The 17,699-nt window shown below is 41.9% G+C and overlaps 1 protein-coding gene across 1 annotated transcript in view; it reads left to right on the forward strand.

Annotated features, from left to right (window-relative positions):
• Positions 1 to 17,699, forward strand: part of LOC115105544 (LHFPL tetraspan subfamily member 7 protein) — a 224,725-nt gene that overhangs the window by 82,836 nt on the left and 124,190 nt on the right. The window contains exon 2 of the mRNA XM_029627713.2: positions 3,816 to 3,954. Within this exon, the coding sequence (XP_029483573.1) occupies positions 3,816 to 3,954 (139 nt within the window). The remainder of the gene's footprint in view (positions 1 to 3,815; positions 3,955 to 17,699) is intronic.

Here is a 17,699-nt window from a genome sequence, read left to right on the forward strand (position 1 = left end):
TGTTTTAAATGGCAAGTGTAAAATGTCATGAGAATACATCTATTACTGCTTCCCAGTTAATTAGCTGAATGAAAGGAAGTTATTCTGCTAGTGGAGAAATATTTCTGCATCCTGCCTGTGTGAAGTGAGAGGATGTTACTTGCTTCATTTTTATATGACCAACCTTGAATTTGTACACGAAACTGCACTTGGGGACAGTTAAATGTCTCCTATTGCAGTCGTACGTATTATGATTTTACATTATATTACATTATGTATTATTTGGAGATTGTGTTGCCTATTGAAACTGATGCAGCCGCAGTAACCTGTAGTTCCATACAGTAAATGACTGCTACTGTTAAGTAGGTATGTATTGTGGGGACCAGGGTTGGGTAGGTTACTTTCTAAATGTAATCCGTTACAGTTACTAGTTTTCTGTCCAACATTATAATCAGTAACGTAACTTCTGGATTACCCAAACTCAGTAACGTAATCTGATTACATTCAGTTACTTTTAGATGACTTTCCTCTTAAGAGCTCCGGAGTGGCGCAGCGATTTAAGGCACTGCATCTCAGTGCAAGAGGCATCACTACAGTCCCTGCTTCGAATCCAGGCTGTATCATATCCGGCCGCGATTGGGTCCCATAGGGCGACACACAATTGGCCCAGCATTGTCTGGGTTTGGACAGGTAGGCCGTCATTGTAAATACGAATTTGTTATTAACTGACTTGCCTAGTTAAATAAAATAAAAATAGGCATTAGAAGAAGACAAAAATGTATTGCCAATTGAACGACATCTATTGCAGGATAAATCAATGTTAAAGTTTACATATCTGGCTATATATGGATGTTACATTTTACTCTATGGGTTGGTTATGTAAGCTTCTTCTAACCCATTACTTTCTACTACATATAATAATACGATGAAATGATATATTTACATTAAAAACCAAAGTCGATCAGAATTCCAGTCATTCCAATAAATGTTATACGGATGTGGAAGTATACATTGGCCAACTTGTTTTACCTAAGCATAACCCAAAAACGAAGGACTTATTAGCCAGCCCTGCTATGTTTAGGATATTGTTGTCATGGATGACTGATTCGAGTTGAAAAGTAAATGATGCGTTTATGGATTGGCATGAAAAATGAATGCTATATGCTGCATTTTCTATAGGCCTATTGTTTACCTTTTTGTTGGTGACACTTTGATATCTTGATAATATCTAGCTGTTTAAAGGGAACATCCTCCGATGAAACAATAACAAAACGGCAGCCCCGCGTTTTGGTAAAAAGCTGAGGGATGGGCCTGGAAAAATGTAACCACTCTCAGATTAATAGACAGAGCAATGGATACAAGGACTGACCATCCATGATATCAAAATTATTGTTTTAACCATGTTAAGAGGCTATACAGTGTGTGTTTACATTTACAATGTTTACAAACATTGGAGAAAAACAAGCTTATATTTTGGGTTCACATGGTGTGTGACAGTTGAACTAAGCTCATGAGGCATTTACAAGTTATATTCTTCAAGAATCAATGGATATATATATAAACAAATATATATATATAAACAAATAAATAAATAAAATTGATGTAGAAACTACAGATAGACTTAAAGGGGAAATCAAAAGTGTTTAAGCATGTGTCCATTAGGCCTATGGATTGTTTTTAATCAGCATGAATTAGATTGAGCAATAAAAGCCTACATTTTATTCCATAGGCTGGGATCCGAACTATGCAGCTGTTGCAAGAGCGCATTTTTCACTGTATGTTCACAGGTTTAAAAAACAATTGATTGACAGGCAGTTTAAACTTCTTGAATTCAACCATTATTGGGTTCAAATACACATATAGATTTGTGAACAGCCATTAACAACAATCACAATCCGTAAGGCGCAAATAGCTAAATGAGAGAGAAGCAATGTGATTCACATCAGTGCACTATGTAGATGTCAATAAAAAGCGATGTCCGTATCGCGGAAGACTTCACCGCTGCTGTCATCCTTACCTACACGCGTTTATTCAAATTGGATAATCTTTGGATGCCGACAGCAGTCGCACCATTGGAAGATATAGCTTGGACTGTAGCCTACAAAAGCCTATTTCTGCTCTTTTCCCGCGATCCATCAAACACATTTGGTGTGTCATCATAGTGGTCTCTGACTTTTGTTCAACGTGAGCGAGTCTGACCATATTTAAACTTGCGCCTTTTTTCAATGCTAATTTGAGTGTCATTGAGAAAACAGAGAAGTGTCAAATAGTTTGTTTTGCAAACATCCCTTTCTGAATTTAAAAGTAATCCTCGAAGTAATCATCTAGTTTTTCAAAAGTATCTGTAATCTTACTACAACATTGAGGCCCAGCGTACCTTCAAATGTGTCACTGAATGTAAAATAGACATGGCAGGGAGGCAGCTAGGCGCTACACCAGGAGGCTGTGAGACAAGTCAAGATCAAGCAATGAGGGAAAGAACCAGACATTCCCATGCATACATGAATATCATTTTGGTGAGAGAGGAAAAGAGAACAAAGAACATCATATTTAATGGCTTTTATACAGAGCCTACTCTGTACAGTATACCTTCCTCTCACCTCTCATGTGATCAGCAATGCAGCAGAAACACCTTCATCGTGACCATCATCAACATCATCATCATCATAATCATTGTTGTTCACTTTTGATTATTGCTTTGGTTATGATCCGATAGTAAAAGGCATGTTGATTTTAACCCAGTATAACAGCACATATCTCCTCCCTCTTTTTCTTACACTCCTGCTTTGCTGCAGGAGGGACTGGTGCACTTCACAAAATAGATGGCATCATGAGGGGGAAAAAATGTATATGGATATATTGAAGCAACATCTTACACTTTAAACAATGCCACTTTTATATGTTTACATACCCTATATTACTCATCTCATATGTATATACTGTACTCTATACCATCCACTGCATCTTGCCTATGCCGTTCGACCATCATATATTTTTTTAATGTACATATTCTTATTCATTCCTTCACACTTGTGTTTATAAGGTCATTTATGTGAAATTATTAGGTTAGATTACTCGTTGGATATTACTGCATTTTCGGAACTAGAAGCACAAGCATTTCACTACACTCACATTAACATCTGCTAAACATGTGTATGTGACAAATAAAATTTGATTTGATTTATCAAAGCCAGTGTGAGACGGGGTGATAGGCTAATGAATGAAAAGACTGTCAGGCAGATCAAACCGCAGGAATCAGGATGAGGAAGGAGGGTGTTTGTCTGGGGGAATTCTCCTGCAACCCCCACTCACCTGACACACAGCTCCTTCCTTTCCCTACCTAGAACGCATTGGGTGCATAGCATCTACATTCCAGGACCTCACCTAGCCCACAGTTTGTGTGTGTTCGTGTTAGTGGATTGTGTGTGAATAGTTGTCTGTTAGCGTGGGTTGTGTGTTGTGCTTGCCCAGTGTTCTCCTCAGCCTCTCTCTCTCTGTCTGTGTAACCAGTGTGTGATTAAACATAGTGTAATGAATGAGGACAGTCAGGGTCAATCCTTTGTTGTTCTGATTTGAAGCACTGTCTCAGGAAACAGAACATTTGTAACCAATGTGTGGGTCTGTGAGTGAGAGTAACATGTTTAACGCTGTTTCTAGCTTTCAAACTATCACACATTATATTTAGTATGGTTCAACCTGTCAGTTGCTTCCTTGATATGTACTGGTTGCTGAATTGCAAGCTGATATTCAAATATGCATTAATAGTGTATTTATGTTTAACGAGTGATCAATCCTTGAACTTACTCCTTTCTCTGGTGTTTGTGTGTGTGTTTCAGACGAGTGCAGTGCTGTGTTCTGGAGGATGTTCTCTCCTGGCAGTCAGCTCTCTGTTGGCCATCATCACCATCTTCCTGCCCAGCGGAGGCTGTGAGAGGAGGATCTGTACACTGGCTGGATACATGCAGATGGCTGCGGGTGAGTACAGAACAGACACATACACACACACCTGTCAACAACAACACACAGACTTTCTATTACCTAGACCAGGGCTGACCAAACAGGGGCCGCGACGCTGTTTGGTTTGACCCGAAAGAAAGTTACAAATATATATATATATATATATATATACAGTGCCTTGCGAAAGTATTCGGCGCCCTTGAACTTTGTGACCTTTTGCCACATTTCAGGCTTCAAACATAAAGATATAAAACTGTATTTTTTTGTGAAGAATCAACAACAAGTGGGACACAATCATGAAGTGGATATTATTGGATATTTTTAACAAATCAAAAACTGAAAAATTGGGCTTGCAAAATTATTCAGCCCCTTTACTTTCAGTGCAGCAAACTCTCTCCAGAAGTTCAGTGAGGATCTCTGAATGATCCAATGTTGACCTAAATGACTAATGATGATAAATACAATCCACCTGTGTGTAATCAAGTCTCCGTATAAATGCACCTGCATTGTGATAGTCTCAGAGGTCCATTAAAAGCGCAGAGAGCATCATGAAGAACAAGGAACACACCAGGCAGGTACGAGATACTGTTGTGAAGAAGTTTAAAGCCGGATTTGGATACAAAAAGATTTCCCAAGCTTTAAACATCCCAAGGAGCACTGTGCAAGCGATAATATTGAAATGGAAGGAGTATCAGACCACTGCAAATCTACCAAGACCTGGCCGTCCCTCTAAACTTTCAGCTCATACAAGGAGAAAACTGATCAGAGATGCAGCCAAGAGGCCCATGATCACTCTGGATGAACTGCAGAGATCTACAGCTGAGGTGGGAGACTCTGTCCATAGGACAACAATCAGTCGTATATTGCACAAATCTGGCCTTTATGGAAGAGTGGCAAGAAGAAAGCCATTTCTTAAAGATATCCATAAAAAGTGTCGTTTAAAGTTTGCCACAAGCCACCTGGGAGACACACCAAACATGTGGAAGAAGGTGCTCTGGTCAGATGAAACCAAAATGGAACTTTTTGGCAACAATGCAAAACGTTATGTTTGGCGTAAAAGCAACACAGCGCATCACCCTGAACACACCATCCCCACTGTCAAACATGGTGGTGGCAGCATCATGGTTTGGGCCTGCTTTTCTTCAGCAGGGACAGGGAAGATGGTTAAAATTGATGGGAAGATGGATGGAGCCAAATACAGGACCATTCTGGAAGAACCTGATGGAGTCTGCAAAAGACCTGAGACTGGGACGGAGATTTGTCTTCCAACAAGACAATGATCCAAAACATAAAGCAAAATCTACAATGGAATGGTTCAAAAATAAACATATCCAGGTGTTAGAATGGCCAAGTCAAAGTCCAGACCTGAATCCAATCGAGAATCTGTGGAAAGAACTGAAAACTGCTGTTCACAAATGCTCTCCATCCAACCTCACTGAGCTCGAGCTGTTTTGCAAGGAGGAATGGGAAAAAATTTCAGTGTCTCGATGTGCACAACTGATAGAGACATACCTCAAGCGACTTACAGCTGTAATCGCAGCAAAAGGTGGCGCTACAAAGTATTAACTTAAGGGGGCTGAATAATTTTGCACGCCCAATTTTTCAGTTTTTGATTTGTTAAAAAAGTTTGAAATATCCAATAAATGTCGTTCCACTTCATGATTGTGTCCCACTTGTTGTTGATTCTTCACAAAAAAATACAGTTTTATATCTTTATGTTTGAAGCCTGAAATGTGGCAAAAGGTCGCAAAGTTAAAGGGGGCCGAATACTTTCGCAAGGCACTGTATATATATCTCAACTTAGAATTAGTAAAGTTATTTCTGAAATTTGGTTGTGCATCAGCAGTTTTCCACTTGTAACGTAAGTCACTGGCAGTCACTCAATTAGCTCATGTTAGCAAAACATTTTTAGATGCTAGCCAGCTATCAAATCAAATCAAAATCAAATGTATTTATATAGCCCTTCTTACATCAGCTGATATCTCAAAGTGCTGTACAGAAACCCAGCCTAAAACCCCAAACAGCAAGCAATGCAGGCGTAGAAGCACGGTGGCTAGGAAAAACTCCCTAGAAAGGCCAAAACCTAGGAAGAACCCTAGAGAGGAACCAGGCTATGAGGGGTGGCCAGTCCTCTTCTGGCTGTGCCGGGTGGAGATTATAACAGAACATGGCCAAGATGTTCAAATGTTCATAAATGACCAGCATGGTCAAATAATAATAATCACAGTAGTTGTTGAGGGTGCAACAAGTCAGCACCTAGGAGTAAATGTCAGTTGGCTTTTCATAGCTGATCATTAAGAGTATCTCTACCGCTCCTGCTGTCTCCAGAGAGTTGAAAACAGCAGGTCTGGGACAGGTAGCACGTCCGGTGAACAGGTCAGGGTTCCATAGCCGCAGGCAGAACAGTTGAACCTGGAGCAGCAGCACGGCCAGGTGGACTGGGGACAGCAAGGAGTCATCATGCCAGGTAGTCCTGAGGCATGGTCCTAGGGCTCAGGTCCTCAGAGAGAGAGAAAGAAAGAAAGAGAGAGTTAGAGAGAGCATACTTAAATTCACACAGGACACCATATAAGACAGGAGAAGTACTCCAGATATAACAGATTGACCCTAGCCCCCCGACACATAAACTATTGCAGCATAAATACTGGAGGCTGAGACAGGAGGGGTCAGAAGACACTGTGGCCCCATCCGATGATACCCCCGGACAGGGCCAAACAGGCAGGATATAACCCCACCCACTTGCCAAAGCACAGCCCCCACACCACTAGAGGGATATCTCTATCTAAACCTTGTAGTACAAATTACCAACCTGGCACGCACGTGGGCCCTAACCTCCAGGGGGCCCCATAGATTATTTTTTCACTCTCAATCAGATATCATATGAACATGGTATAAGTCATGACAAAATGTGTAGAATTGCAGAAAATCTGCTTTAAAACTGCAAAAGTTTCTCATCACCCCATGGCAAAATGTGTAGAATGGCAGGAAATTAGCTTTAAAACTACGAAACAATGCTTCACCTCATGACACAATTTGTGGAATTGCTGAAAATGTTCTTTAACTCAGCCCAAAAATGTATCAAACCAAAATCTCTTTTCGGGCCCCGACTAGGCTAGAGGCGCTTTTGCCTGATTAGCTTCCCTCATGTTTTCCTGGAATTTCTGATGCATTTCAGTGACTTACTGCTGCAAATACAAATTGTTACACCTTTCCCATATTCAAGTAATTTGAAACATATTCCAGTTATTAGCCTTATGAAAGTAGAAACTTGGTTGCCGTTTCTGTGCCACTGTTTTTTAATACATCTTTAATACTGGTAATCAGAGTCTGTTGTTAGGTGTCCAGTTATATAGCTACAATTAGATTTTTGGAAGTGTGATTTTATGATTGCTTACTAAATAGATATTGTTTACCTGTTATAAGTTATTATTTCTCCCATTTCTCTGCTTGGGCCTTCTTTGGTGATCTAGGTAGGCTATATCTTCATCTGTAGAGCAATTCCATAGAATGACGCTGAGACTCTGATTTTTCACTTTGAAAGTATGCCAAACCAAAAACATTGATTGCAAAGGGGTTCATGGGAGAGTTGACATTAACTTGAGAGTGAGTGGTTGTCCAGACTGTTTTCACACTCTTGCTTTGACCACCATGTGACAGAAAGAGAAAGAAAACAGTTATGAGCTGAACATAACAGTATGCCAGTGGAAGAGAGGACAGTAACAGGAGACACTATGAGCTGAATATAACAGTATGTCAGTGGAAGAGAGGACAGTAACAGGAGACACTATGAGCTGAACATAACAGTATGCCAGTGGAAGAGAGGACAGTAACAGGAGACACTATGAGCTGAACATAACAGTATGCCAGTGGAAGAGAGGACAGTAGCAGGAGACACTATGAGCTGAATATAACAGTATGCCAGTGGAAGAGAGGACAGTAGCAGGAGACACTATGAGCTGAACATAACAGTATGTCAGTGGAAGGGAGGACAGTAACAGGAGACACTATGAGCTGAACATAACAGTATGCCAGTAGAAGAGAGGACAGTAACAGGAGACACTATGAGCTGAACATAACAGTATGCCAGTGGAAGAGAGGACAGTAACAGGAGACACTATGAGCTGAACATAACAGTATGCCAGTGGAAGAGAGGACAGTAGCAGGAGACACTATGAGCTGAATATAACAGTATGCCAGTGGAAGAGAGGACAGTAGCAGGAGACACTATGAGCTGAACATAACAGTATGTCAGTGGAAGGGAGGACAGTAACAGGAGACACTATGAGCTGAACATAACAGTATGCCAGTAGAAGAGAGGACAGTAACAGGAGACACTATGAGCTGAACATAACAGTATGCCAGTGGAAGAGAGGACAGTAACAGGAGACACTATGAGCTGAACATAACAGTATGCCAGTGGAAGGGAGGACAGTAACAGGAGACACTATGAGCTGAACATAACAGTATGCCAGTGGAAGAGAGGACAGTAACAGGAGACACTATGAGCTGAATATAACAGTATGCCAGTGGAAGAGAGGACAGTAGCAGGAGACACTATGAGCTGAACATAACAGTATGCCAGTAGAAGAGAGGACAGTAACAGGAGACACTATGAGCTGAACATAACAGTATGCCAGTGGAAGAGAGGACAGTAGCAAATGAGCTCCCATTGTAGCCAATACAGTTGCAGTCATTCTGTTGCAGATTTTTTGGTCATTATGTTTCCGATTTGATAACAGAAGGGCACATTTTAATCATTTAATAAATAATAAACTAAATAGATATCAGTAAAAACACTACAACTAATTGGTAGGCCTACCTTTATTGTTAATTCTGTGTTCTTTCATTATCCTTCCTCATGAGGGAGAGAAATAAAGTTATATCTTAAAGATATGTGGGTTTTTGGTAACTAAATGACAAGACACTAGGCAATATTTCTTAAACTTACAGATGGCAAGTAATTTCTGCAAAACAAAATGTACATGTTCATATTAGTTGGCAGGTGTCTTTATATCAACATTAATGTGATTTGATGCATTTTTAATACCTTTTAGGACTATTTCTGCCAGATGTTTTCTAAGACACCTTTTCCAGCTGTTTGACCAAAAGTCAACGCCTTTACTTATTCCTAATTTGTAGGATGGAAAAAGGTTTTTAAAAAACTATATATATGACTTAATTAAAAAAACTATACTCTTTGCTTTCATTTGACACCAGATTTGACATGCTCCTATGAACTTCACATGTTTGTGCTCATAGGTCCTTTTACATGGAAATGCCCTTTAGTGTTCTCTATAGGTATTAATCCAGTACACAGATATTTACAAGCTACATACAGATAAAGCTGCCTATCATCTGAAGTGAAGAGGAGCTCACTTTGTTGCCAAGGCACAACACTCACACAAAACCAAACGGAAGCTGCTGCTCTTCAGGCCTTCAGCGGGCCGTTGCTAGGTTACGGGTTGCGGTGGTGGAGTGAAGTGTTGCTCTGGCGTAGTGATACGAGGAGGGCACCGGGGAGATCTAAAGGTGGCGGTAAAAAGACAATTACTGCCCCTTAACACAGGTCATTGGTTCAGGGGGACTATCAGGACTCTGATTTTATTCAAATAGGGAAGTAGCATCATAAAACTAAGCTTAAGTGTTGCTGGTGATATGATGCTAGGGTATAATGTGATGTATACACACGACGCCAGCCAGGTAAACTAACCAGTCCTAGCTGCTGCCCGGTGCATAGGGCCTGGTGCATAGGGCCTGGTGCATAGGGCCTGGTGCATAGGGCCTGGTGCATAGGGCCCGGTGCATAGGGCCCGGTGCATAGGGCCCGGTGCATAGGGCCCGGTGCATAGGGCCCGGTGCATAGGGCCTGGTGCAGGCCTGGTGCATAGGCCCTGTATCGAGTGTGCATGTGTGTCCGTTCCTGTGTGTTTGTGTGTAGTTATGTGTTTATCAAAGTGTGAGATGTTTTGATATCTGAAGAGCACAAACTGCTCTAACCAACAACTCTGACACTCCCGCAACACTCCCACGACATCCAGTAAACTATCAAGGATATTCTGTAGAACGAGAGAAGAGAAAGGACTGACTAAGCACTGCTATTATTTCCTATCCTGAAACATATCCAACTCTTGAGAAAAAAAGCCCCTGAAACAACAACAACACACCTTTTCAGACTGGGCTTTTCAGACTCATTCTTTGGAAATGCTCCTGGATTTCCTGCCGAAAGCCCTTTTGAAAACCTCAGGTCTTTTTTAGCCGCACCGTGGAGTTCAGGAAGTTTAGAAATGAACAAGTCTTACAACTCTCAGTTTTAGTACTTACTTTCCTCCCTGATAATCTCACTAAGATTAGATATACTTCTAGCTTGAAATGATGAGAAAATGTTTGTTTGCTTTTCCCTTCTCATTTACTTAGCCTCAGCACAACAGCATTGATTTTTAGCCAATGAGCCATTAGATTATCGACTAATAGCTTGACGTATAGCCAGGGAAGTGGTATTTAACACAGGCTAATTAGTGGCTATATTCATTAGTCAGGTTAGATTGCAACCTCAATCTATATTGACAAAGTCGAGAGCTTAGTTCCTAGACAGGGCTAACGGTCTGTTAAAAAGGCCTGCCTCCCACCTTTTTGAACTCTTCATACCTCTCCAGCCTCGACATGGGCTGTGTCCACCCATACTCCAGGCCAGATCTGTGGCAGAGCTTGAAAAGAGTAGGCTATAACAAATTAAGAGAGTCACACACTATAATGTAAGCTTCCAGTAATTTATTGGGTAAACCCACCATTTTGACAAAGAGCCCAGGCAGTAGGAAGCCAGTCTAGGCCAGTCAGCCTCTCTGTGTAATCCTATAGTGTGATATAGCTCTCACTGTCTATGGTATCATTTGTACAATGCTTCAGAACAATGCAGAAGCTTTAGTTTCTCTGTTCAGTTTGAAGGTTGTCTCATCTTGATAAACAAGAGTTTTTTTGGATAGAGTACGAAGCCCCAGAACAACTGAGATCGAACTAGTGTTTCTGTTTGTTTTCTCAGGCCTGCTGCGCGTGTGTGTGCATGTGTGTATGATGGAAGAACGATATCAAAAGGCATCAATGGACAGATAACACTACAGTGGGAACAATGGCTTCATTATGCTGTGCAAATTAACACTGTTTTAAGAAGGCGTTCATTTGTAGACTGTTAATAAGAAATAATTGAACAATAGCTTTTAAGACAGTGGTAGCCTAGTGTATTTGTGCATTTGCTTGTGTGCATGTGTTAGAGGATTTAGCTCCCCTCACTCGCTAAAGCCTTGATTCCTCCAGAGTGTGTGCTCCCATCCTCACACACACACACACATGCAGCAGAAATAGAAAAGGCTTTTTAGACATAAAACAGCCCTGCTCTTTGTCCTTTCCCAGCTCTGAACTCCCATGGGTGAAGTCCAGGATTAGACTTTGAACTCGCTCAACCTTCGCTGGCTCAACGCAGCACAGCGCTTCCATTCGGTGCTGCTGAGGTTCAGGCTTCTTCTTTCCCCCCGTGCCGCTACATGGTGGAGTGTATAGTGTAGCACGTGGCTAGCAGTCTGAATGTTTTAACGGAACATGGAGGGGCATATTTTATTTGCGAGGGTGCATATTTTATTGGGCTGTTTCTCTTAGTGGGCTTAGGACGGCTTTGTGACCTGTGTGTGTGTGCTGGAACCGTATGTTTTTTTCATGAGCATGGCCTTATTTCTATTACGGCATACTGACTCTCATTCAATTCATTCGTCGATAGGTTTAGGCTACTATATGATACTCAAATTTTCCCTATACCCACCATGAGGTTACGACAACCTAGCCCAAGCATGAAAGTTTACAACGTAGGTGCACACAGGTTGACAGATAAATTTGAGGTCACAGACAGTGACACATGGAAAGACAGTGACATTTAATACTGCCTTACACACTCTGCATCTAGTTGATATAGGGTGTAATCATTAGTCCAACAGTTGCAAACAAGAGTTTCTATTGCACAAATTCAGGTTGTTTACCCCCGTTTGGTTCCGTTTGCTTCCATTAAGAAACATTTTCTAACAGAATCAGCGGAATGAATACACCCCTGATCATGCGTAAACACAGTTAACTTTCATAGAAGCCATTTTGTATTCCTTGTCGCATCTATGCGCTCTCCTCCTCTCACCTCTTCCCTTCACTTGTGGACTTCAATGCACAACACATCAGCTGTATGTGACCAGGCAAGGAATATTAGGGAAAGTAACATAGCTAATAGAACTAACGCATTAGTAAACCCGCTACAATCATGCAGTAACGTTACAATGTACAGTCAGTAAGCAGTTACACCGGCGGGCCCCTGTGGCAAGAAATTAGTAATACAAAAAGCTTACCATGACTAGGAAGAGTTCCAGTGTTGTGTTGGCCAGCTAGCTAACATAGCATCCCTCTGTTTGAGCAGGGTGTTTCAGTAGGCTAAACTATCTAGCTGCATTTGCTAGCTAAGTGAAACTGAAAAAAATGACTTTCTCTCTTGCTTCTCCATTTTGGAAAAAAATAATTTTTTAAAAATTGTTAAATATTGTCTTTCTCTCGGAGTCAACTACTCACCACATGTTATACACTGCAGTGCTAGCTGTAGCTTATGCTTTCAGTACTAGATAATTCCCTGATCCTTTGATTGGGTGGACAACATGTCAGTTCATACTGCAAGAGCTCTGATAGGCTGGAGGACGTTCTCTGGAATTTGTCATAATTACTGTGTAAGTCTATGGAAGGGGGTGAGAACCATGAGCCTCCTAGGTTGTGTATTGAAGTCAATGTACCCAGAGGACGACAGAAGCTGTCCTCTGCTTACGCCATGTTGCTACCATGAGGCTACTGTATACCTTTTTTACATAACATTGTGTTTTAATCAATTATTTGGTGACGTAATTATATTTAGTATAGTTTTATCTAAAATGGCTAACTTTTTAAATGTTTTACAATTGTAATTTTCTATAAAATTTACTGAGGATAGTCCTCCCCTTCCTCCTCTGAGGAGCCTCCACTGGTTTCACAGTAAGGCAGTGGAAAGCTGGGTAAACTGAGGATGCCACCCGCCCTTATACATACACTCGCACATTCTCAGGAATGTTTTTTCCCAATCACTATACGGGTCTCTTATCTTTGCCTGTCACGCTCATGCTTTTTAGACCTCCTCATTATTCTAATCAGTCATTTCAATGCAGCTCTATGGGAAAGCTCATGTCAGGTGAAGAGAGTATTGTGACAGAACAGTGACTGTGTGGTTCTTTTGTTCAACACTGAAGACACGTCACACTCTGTTGGCGCCACAGGCAGTCACGGATACAGGCATGATGTAATTACATTTGCCTTGGGTAGCATACTGTATTTACCACAAAACAGCGATGTGGAATATCATATAATTTAATAAAAAGCTTTCGGTACATTTCACTTGTTTGTTTTTGACTCATACAAGCACCCAACCAAAAATAACAGAATCCAAGAGCATTTGATTCATCAGTTAGAGCGTCATTCTCAACTGTAATACAAAGTTAACCTCCGCTATCAGATTCATATTTCCAGGCGTTTCTCACACACACACACCATTTTATTGTGTTCCTGTGTGATAGTGCTGAGGAGGCAGCAGCCTGCTGTATCAACCCTCCCTTGGGCAGAGCTGCTATGCAGATGTCCTCTCAAACATGAATATCAAAATATCACAACTACTTTTATTAAACTCTGCAGAACAGCAGCACTGCTATGGAGTGTGTGTGTGTGATGTGCGCACATGCACTTGAGGCCCATGTGGTTTACAGCTGAGCTGCACCTGTGCTTGATGATGCTGTCGTTGGCACTGATGAAGCCAGCGGTAATGTGTATAATGAACATGTGCCAGCTGTCAATCATCACAGTGGTGTTTCAGTTAGAATGTACTACAGAAAAGATGGAATGCACTGTTCACCAACATCGGGGATGGTTGGAATCGAAGATAGTGATAGTAAAACCTGTCACTCCTAGTCCTAACTGTAGCACACATAATATTGGTTGAGGACCTGTCTGTTGAGATTATTTTCTGCGCCTCTTTGGAACATATCTACCATACTATTTTCAGCATGCCTTTGGAGTGCTACATTTTATCTACCCAGGAGCAAGCCCAGGGTGGTAACAGAGATCTGAATGCGGTTCTCCTTTTTGAACTCTCTCTTTCTCTCTCTCTCACTCCCTCTCTCAACTCTCTCTCTCTCACTCCCTCTCCAACTCTCTCTTTTTCCAGCTCGTTCTCTCTAATCCTCTCATTATAAGGAGAACACAACATTCCGTACATCCTTACCAGAGGAGACCGGGAGAACATCTTTCATTACCAGTGGCCTTTACAACATAAATGCAATTTTAGAGACTAACAATTTGAATTGTTCTGAAAATAAGTCAGCCAGCAAGATGCTTAGTTAAGCAGTTTAACTTTGTATATTATATTAATATACATAATAACTGTGCATATTAAATCAGTTAGCGCAGGGTTCAAAGTTAATTCCCATAGGCAAAGCAAATATTTTTTGTAGCTGTAGCAAGTATTGGGGCCAGGAGGTTGTGACCAGACCAGGACCCAATCTATAGGTTATAATAACTGCCAATCAGAGGAGGCTGATGAGAGGAGCTATACGAGGACAGGCTCATTGTAATAGCTAGAAGAGAATACATGGATTGGCATAAAAAAAACATAAAACGTATAGAAACCACATGTTTGACACTATTCCATTTCAGCCATTACAATGAGCCCGTCCTCCAATAGCTCCTCCCACCAGCCTCCTCTGCTGCCAATATCTAAATAAATTGTCAACTCCCTCCGATGTGGGGCATGTTGCTTTTCAAATCAAACATACTTCTGAAAGTGCAGTGTGGAAAACACTGCTATCTGCAATGACTGAACTGCAGCTCCAGTCCAGTCGTGTTTTTTCCATTGGTGTTCCCATTTGTTTCCCTCTGCAGGTTGGCAGAACTTGACCCAGTTTAGCTGCTGTGTGTGATGCTGACAAAATGACCTTTCACCTGTGACTCACAGCCTGCTGTGACAGTAGACATCAATCAGGGATGTGTGTCCTCCAGAGTTATGAGGGTGTGTGTGTGTGCGTCTTTGTATGTCTCTTCCAAGCATGTGTCACTCTCTGTATAATCAGAGATCCATTTGCGTTGGCTGTTGATTGTAATATGGTTGGTCCCCTGTCATGTCTCTCTACTGGTGCCCCAGAGCTTCTACTCGTCACAGTGAAAAATGCTTCAAATATATTCTCTCTCTTTCAAACCATGGATATTTCTCTATTTCTTGCTGTGCGTGTTTCCTCCCCTCAGTGGCTGGACTGCTCCTGTACAGTATGTGTTTGATGTTGGGTATTGATGGACACTGGTGTATTTCACATACACAGATACTGTACATTCAGCCAATTAAAGCTGCACAGTCATTAAGAATGTGCTGTCATGCCTCCTGATTCATCTGTGTTTAATCCACTCGGGAGCACTGGCTTTGTGGACGTCTTGGCTTCAACCACTGTTCAATATGTTTAATCTTTACATTACTTTAATGTTGTTTTTTGAGAGAAACATAGCATAGACATAGCATAGTAAACGTAAAGCCACTTAGTTTGTTATGTGACCATTCGTATCTTATGTATTCATTTGTGGATGTCCATCATCCATTTTGTATGATATGCTACTAATTTGCAATTCGAAAAATATGTTAAGAATTTATAAAACGTATGATATGTTACAAATTGTAATGTTAGCTTAGCTAGAGTTTTGTGTTAGAGGTTAGGGTTAGGATTTAGGTTAAGGTTTAAGTTTATGGTTAGGGGAAGGGTTAACTAACATGCTAAGTAATTGCTAAGTAACTCAAAAGTAGTAAGTCGTCGCTAATTAGCTGAAATGCAAAAGTTTTCCGTGATGAGATTCGAACACGCAACCTTTGGGTTGCTAGATGTTCGTGTTATACGGCTACCTATCCAGCCCGACCAACCACCCAACTTTAGTTTTTGCCTTAAGTAACTGTCTTGTGTAACCATACCAAACGTAACAAATCATACTAATTTGAGTGTCCCGGGTTTATGTTTACTATGCTACGTCTAGTCTATGAGACCAGGCTCTCATTTTCTCTTTATTTTACTGAGAAATACAGTTCTGTGTTGTCTAGTCACTCTGTTTCTATATGCAGCTCAATGTGCTTCAAGTGAAATGCACATGTACACACTATCAAAGTGGGGGAAGCAGCACATTGCTGAGTCGTGTCATTGCACAGACTTATGAATATCAGATGGTGTCGCAGACAGAGGGGTGGGGGAGAGAGAGAGGTGGGGAGAAGGGGAGTGAGAGGAAGAGAGAGGGGTGGGGGAGGGGGAGTGAGAGGGGGAGAAGGGGAGTGAGAGGGGTGGGGGCGTGAGAGGGGAGAGAGGGGTGGGGGAATGAGGGAGAGGGGTGGGGGAGTGGCGGGTGGGGAAGGGAGAGGAAGAGGAAGAGGAAGAGAGAGGGGTGGGGGAGAGTGGCCATGAGAGGGGAGGGGAGTGTGAGTGAGAGAGAGGGGTGGGGAGAGAGAGGGAGAGAGGGGGGGATGGGAGGGAGAGAGAGCGCGAGAGAGGGAGCAAGCTTTAAATCTTTCATGTCCTCTTGGAATCAGCAGATATTTCTAAGGATGCTCTGCTTTATTTTCTGATTCTTCTTCTTTCATTTTAAATGTGGTGGCTGGATTGAATTATTTTCCTTGATTAAAAGAGGAGGTTTAAAGCAGAGGTGTAAGGTACAAAAACGAATGACTGTTCTTGTTTCTGATCTCCTCTCACTCTCTTCCTTTTCTTCCTTCTCCTCATACTCTCATCTGACTATGAAAGCCCTCTTACACACACGCACACATGCGCACACGCACGCACACACGCACACATACACACACACTCAGCCCGTTGCCCATGAATATTACATGAGTGCTTCATCTCTGAGGGCCTCTCGGCTTTTTCATTTTGCCAAGTTACAGTCAGGCCTCAATGCTGATTGGCTGGAGTCAATGTCGCCCACTCAATGCTCTCAAAGATGACATAGACAAACCTAGCTTCCTACAATGTAGTCCCGCACCATCAGGCCTGTCAGTCATCCTGATTCACATTTCTTCCATCTGTGTGTACGCTCTTGTGCGTGTGAGTTTAAGCTGTGGCCTGGTTCCCATCAGTTTCCTGAAGTGGGCTGTGAGTGGTAGATGAGAACATACAGTAGACATGACTCATCAGAGGGACTGTGTGATTGGACATGTTAAACTGTGTTAGGTCTCTGTTTAGCTCTTCCCATTGGTCACCCAGCCATGAAACAGTTAATTCTACTGTTGGTGATGTACTTTTTTAGGTGTTGCTTTGTATACTTCATTCTCTACTTTTGTTTTCCTCTTGCGGTTAAATCCATCTGCACACATCCACAAATGCACACCCACACACCCCCACACACACACCCAGAGTGATGGATCACCCAGGCTTTCTCCATCAGTGTCCTATTGGTAGGTCTCCTGAGCATCTCATTACCATAAGCTAAATTGATGTGTTCCCTCTGCTAAGTGAATTAAAAACAGTGCTCCAGGAAGACAGCCCAGGGGAAGGCAGCCTGACTGACTGGACTGGACTGACTGACTAACTAACTGACTGAATGACTGACTGTCTGACTGACTGACTTCCTGCATTGAAAGATGTCTGGCAGGTAATGGCAGGTGTTGATAAAAGCTATGGGGTGGTCTCTGGTGGAGGCTGCATGTG

The sequence above is a fragment of the Oncorhynchus nerka genome, linkage group LG22 (genome assembly GCF_034236695.1).
Source record: "Oncorhynchus nerka isolate Pitt River linkage group LG22, Oner_Uvic_2.0, whole genome shotgun sequence".
Taxonomy (NCBI): Eukaryota; Metazoa; Chordata; class Actinopteri; order Salmoniformes; family Salmonidae; genus Oncorhynchus; species Oncorhynchus nerka.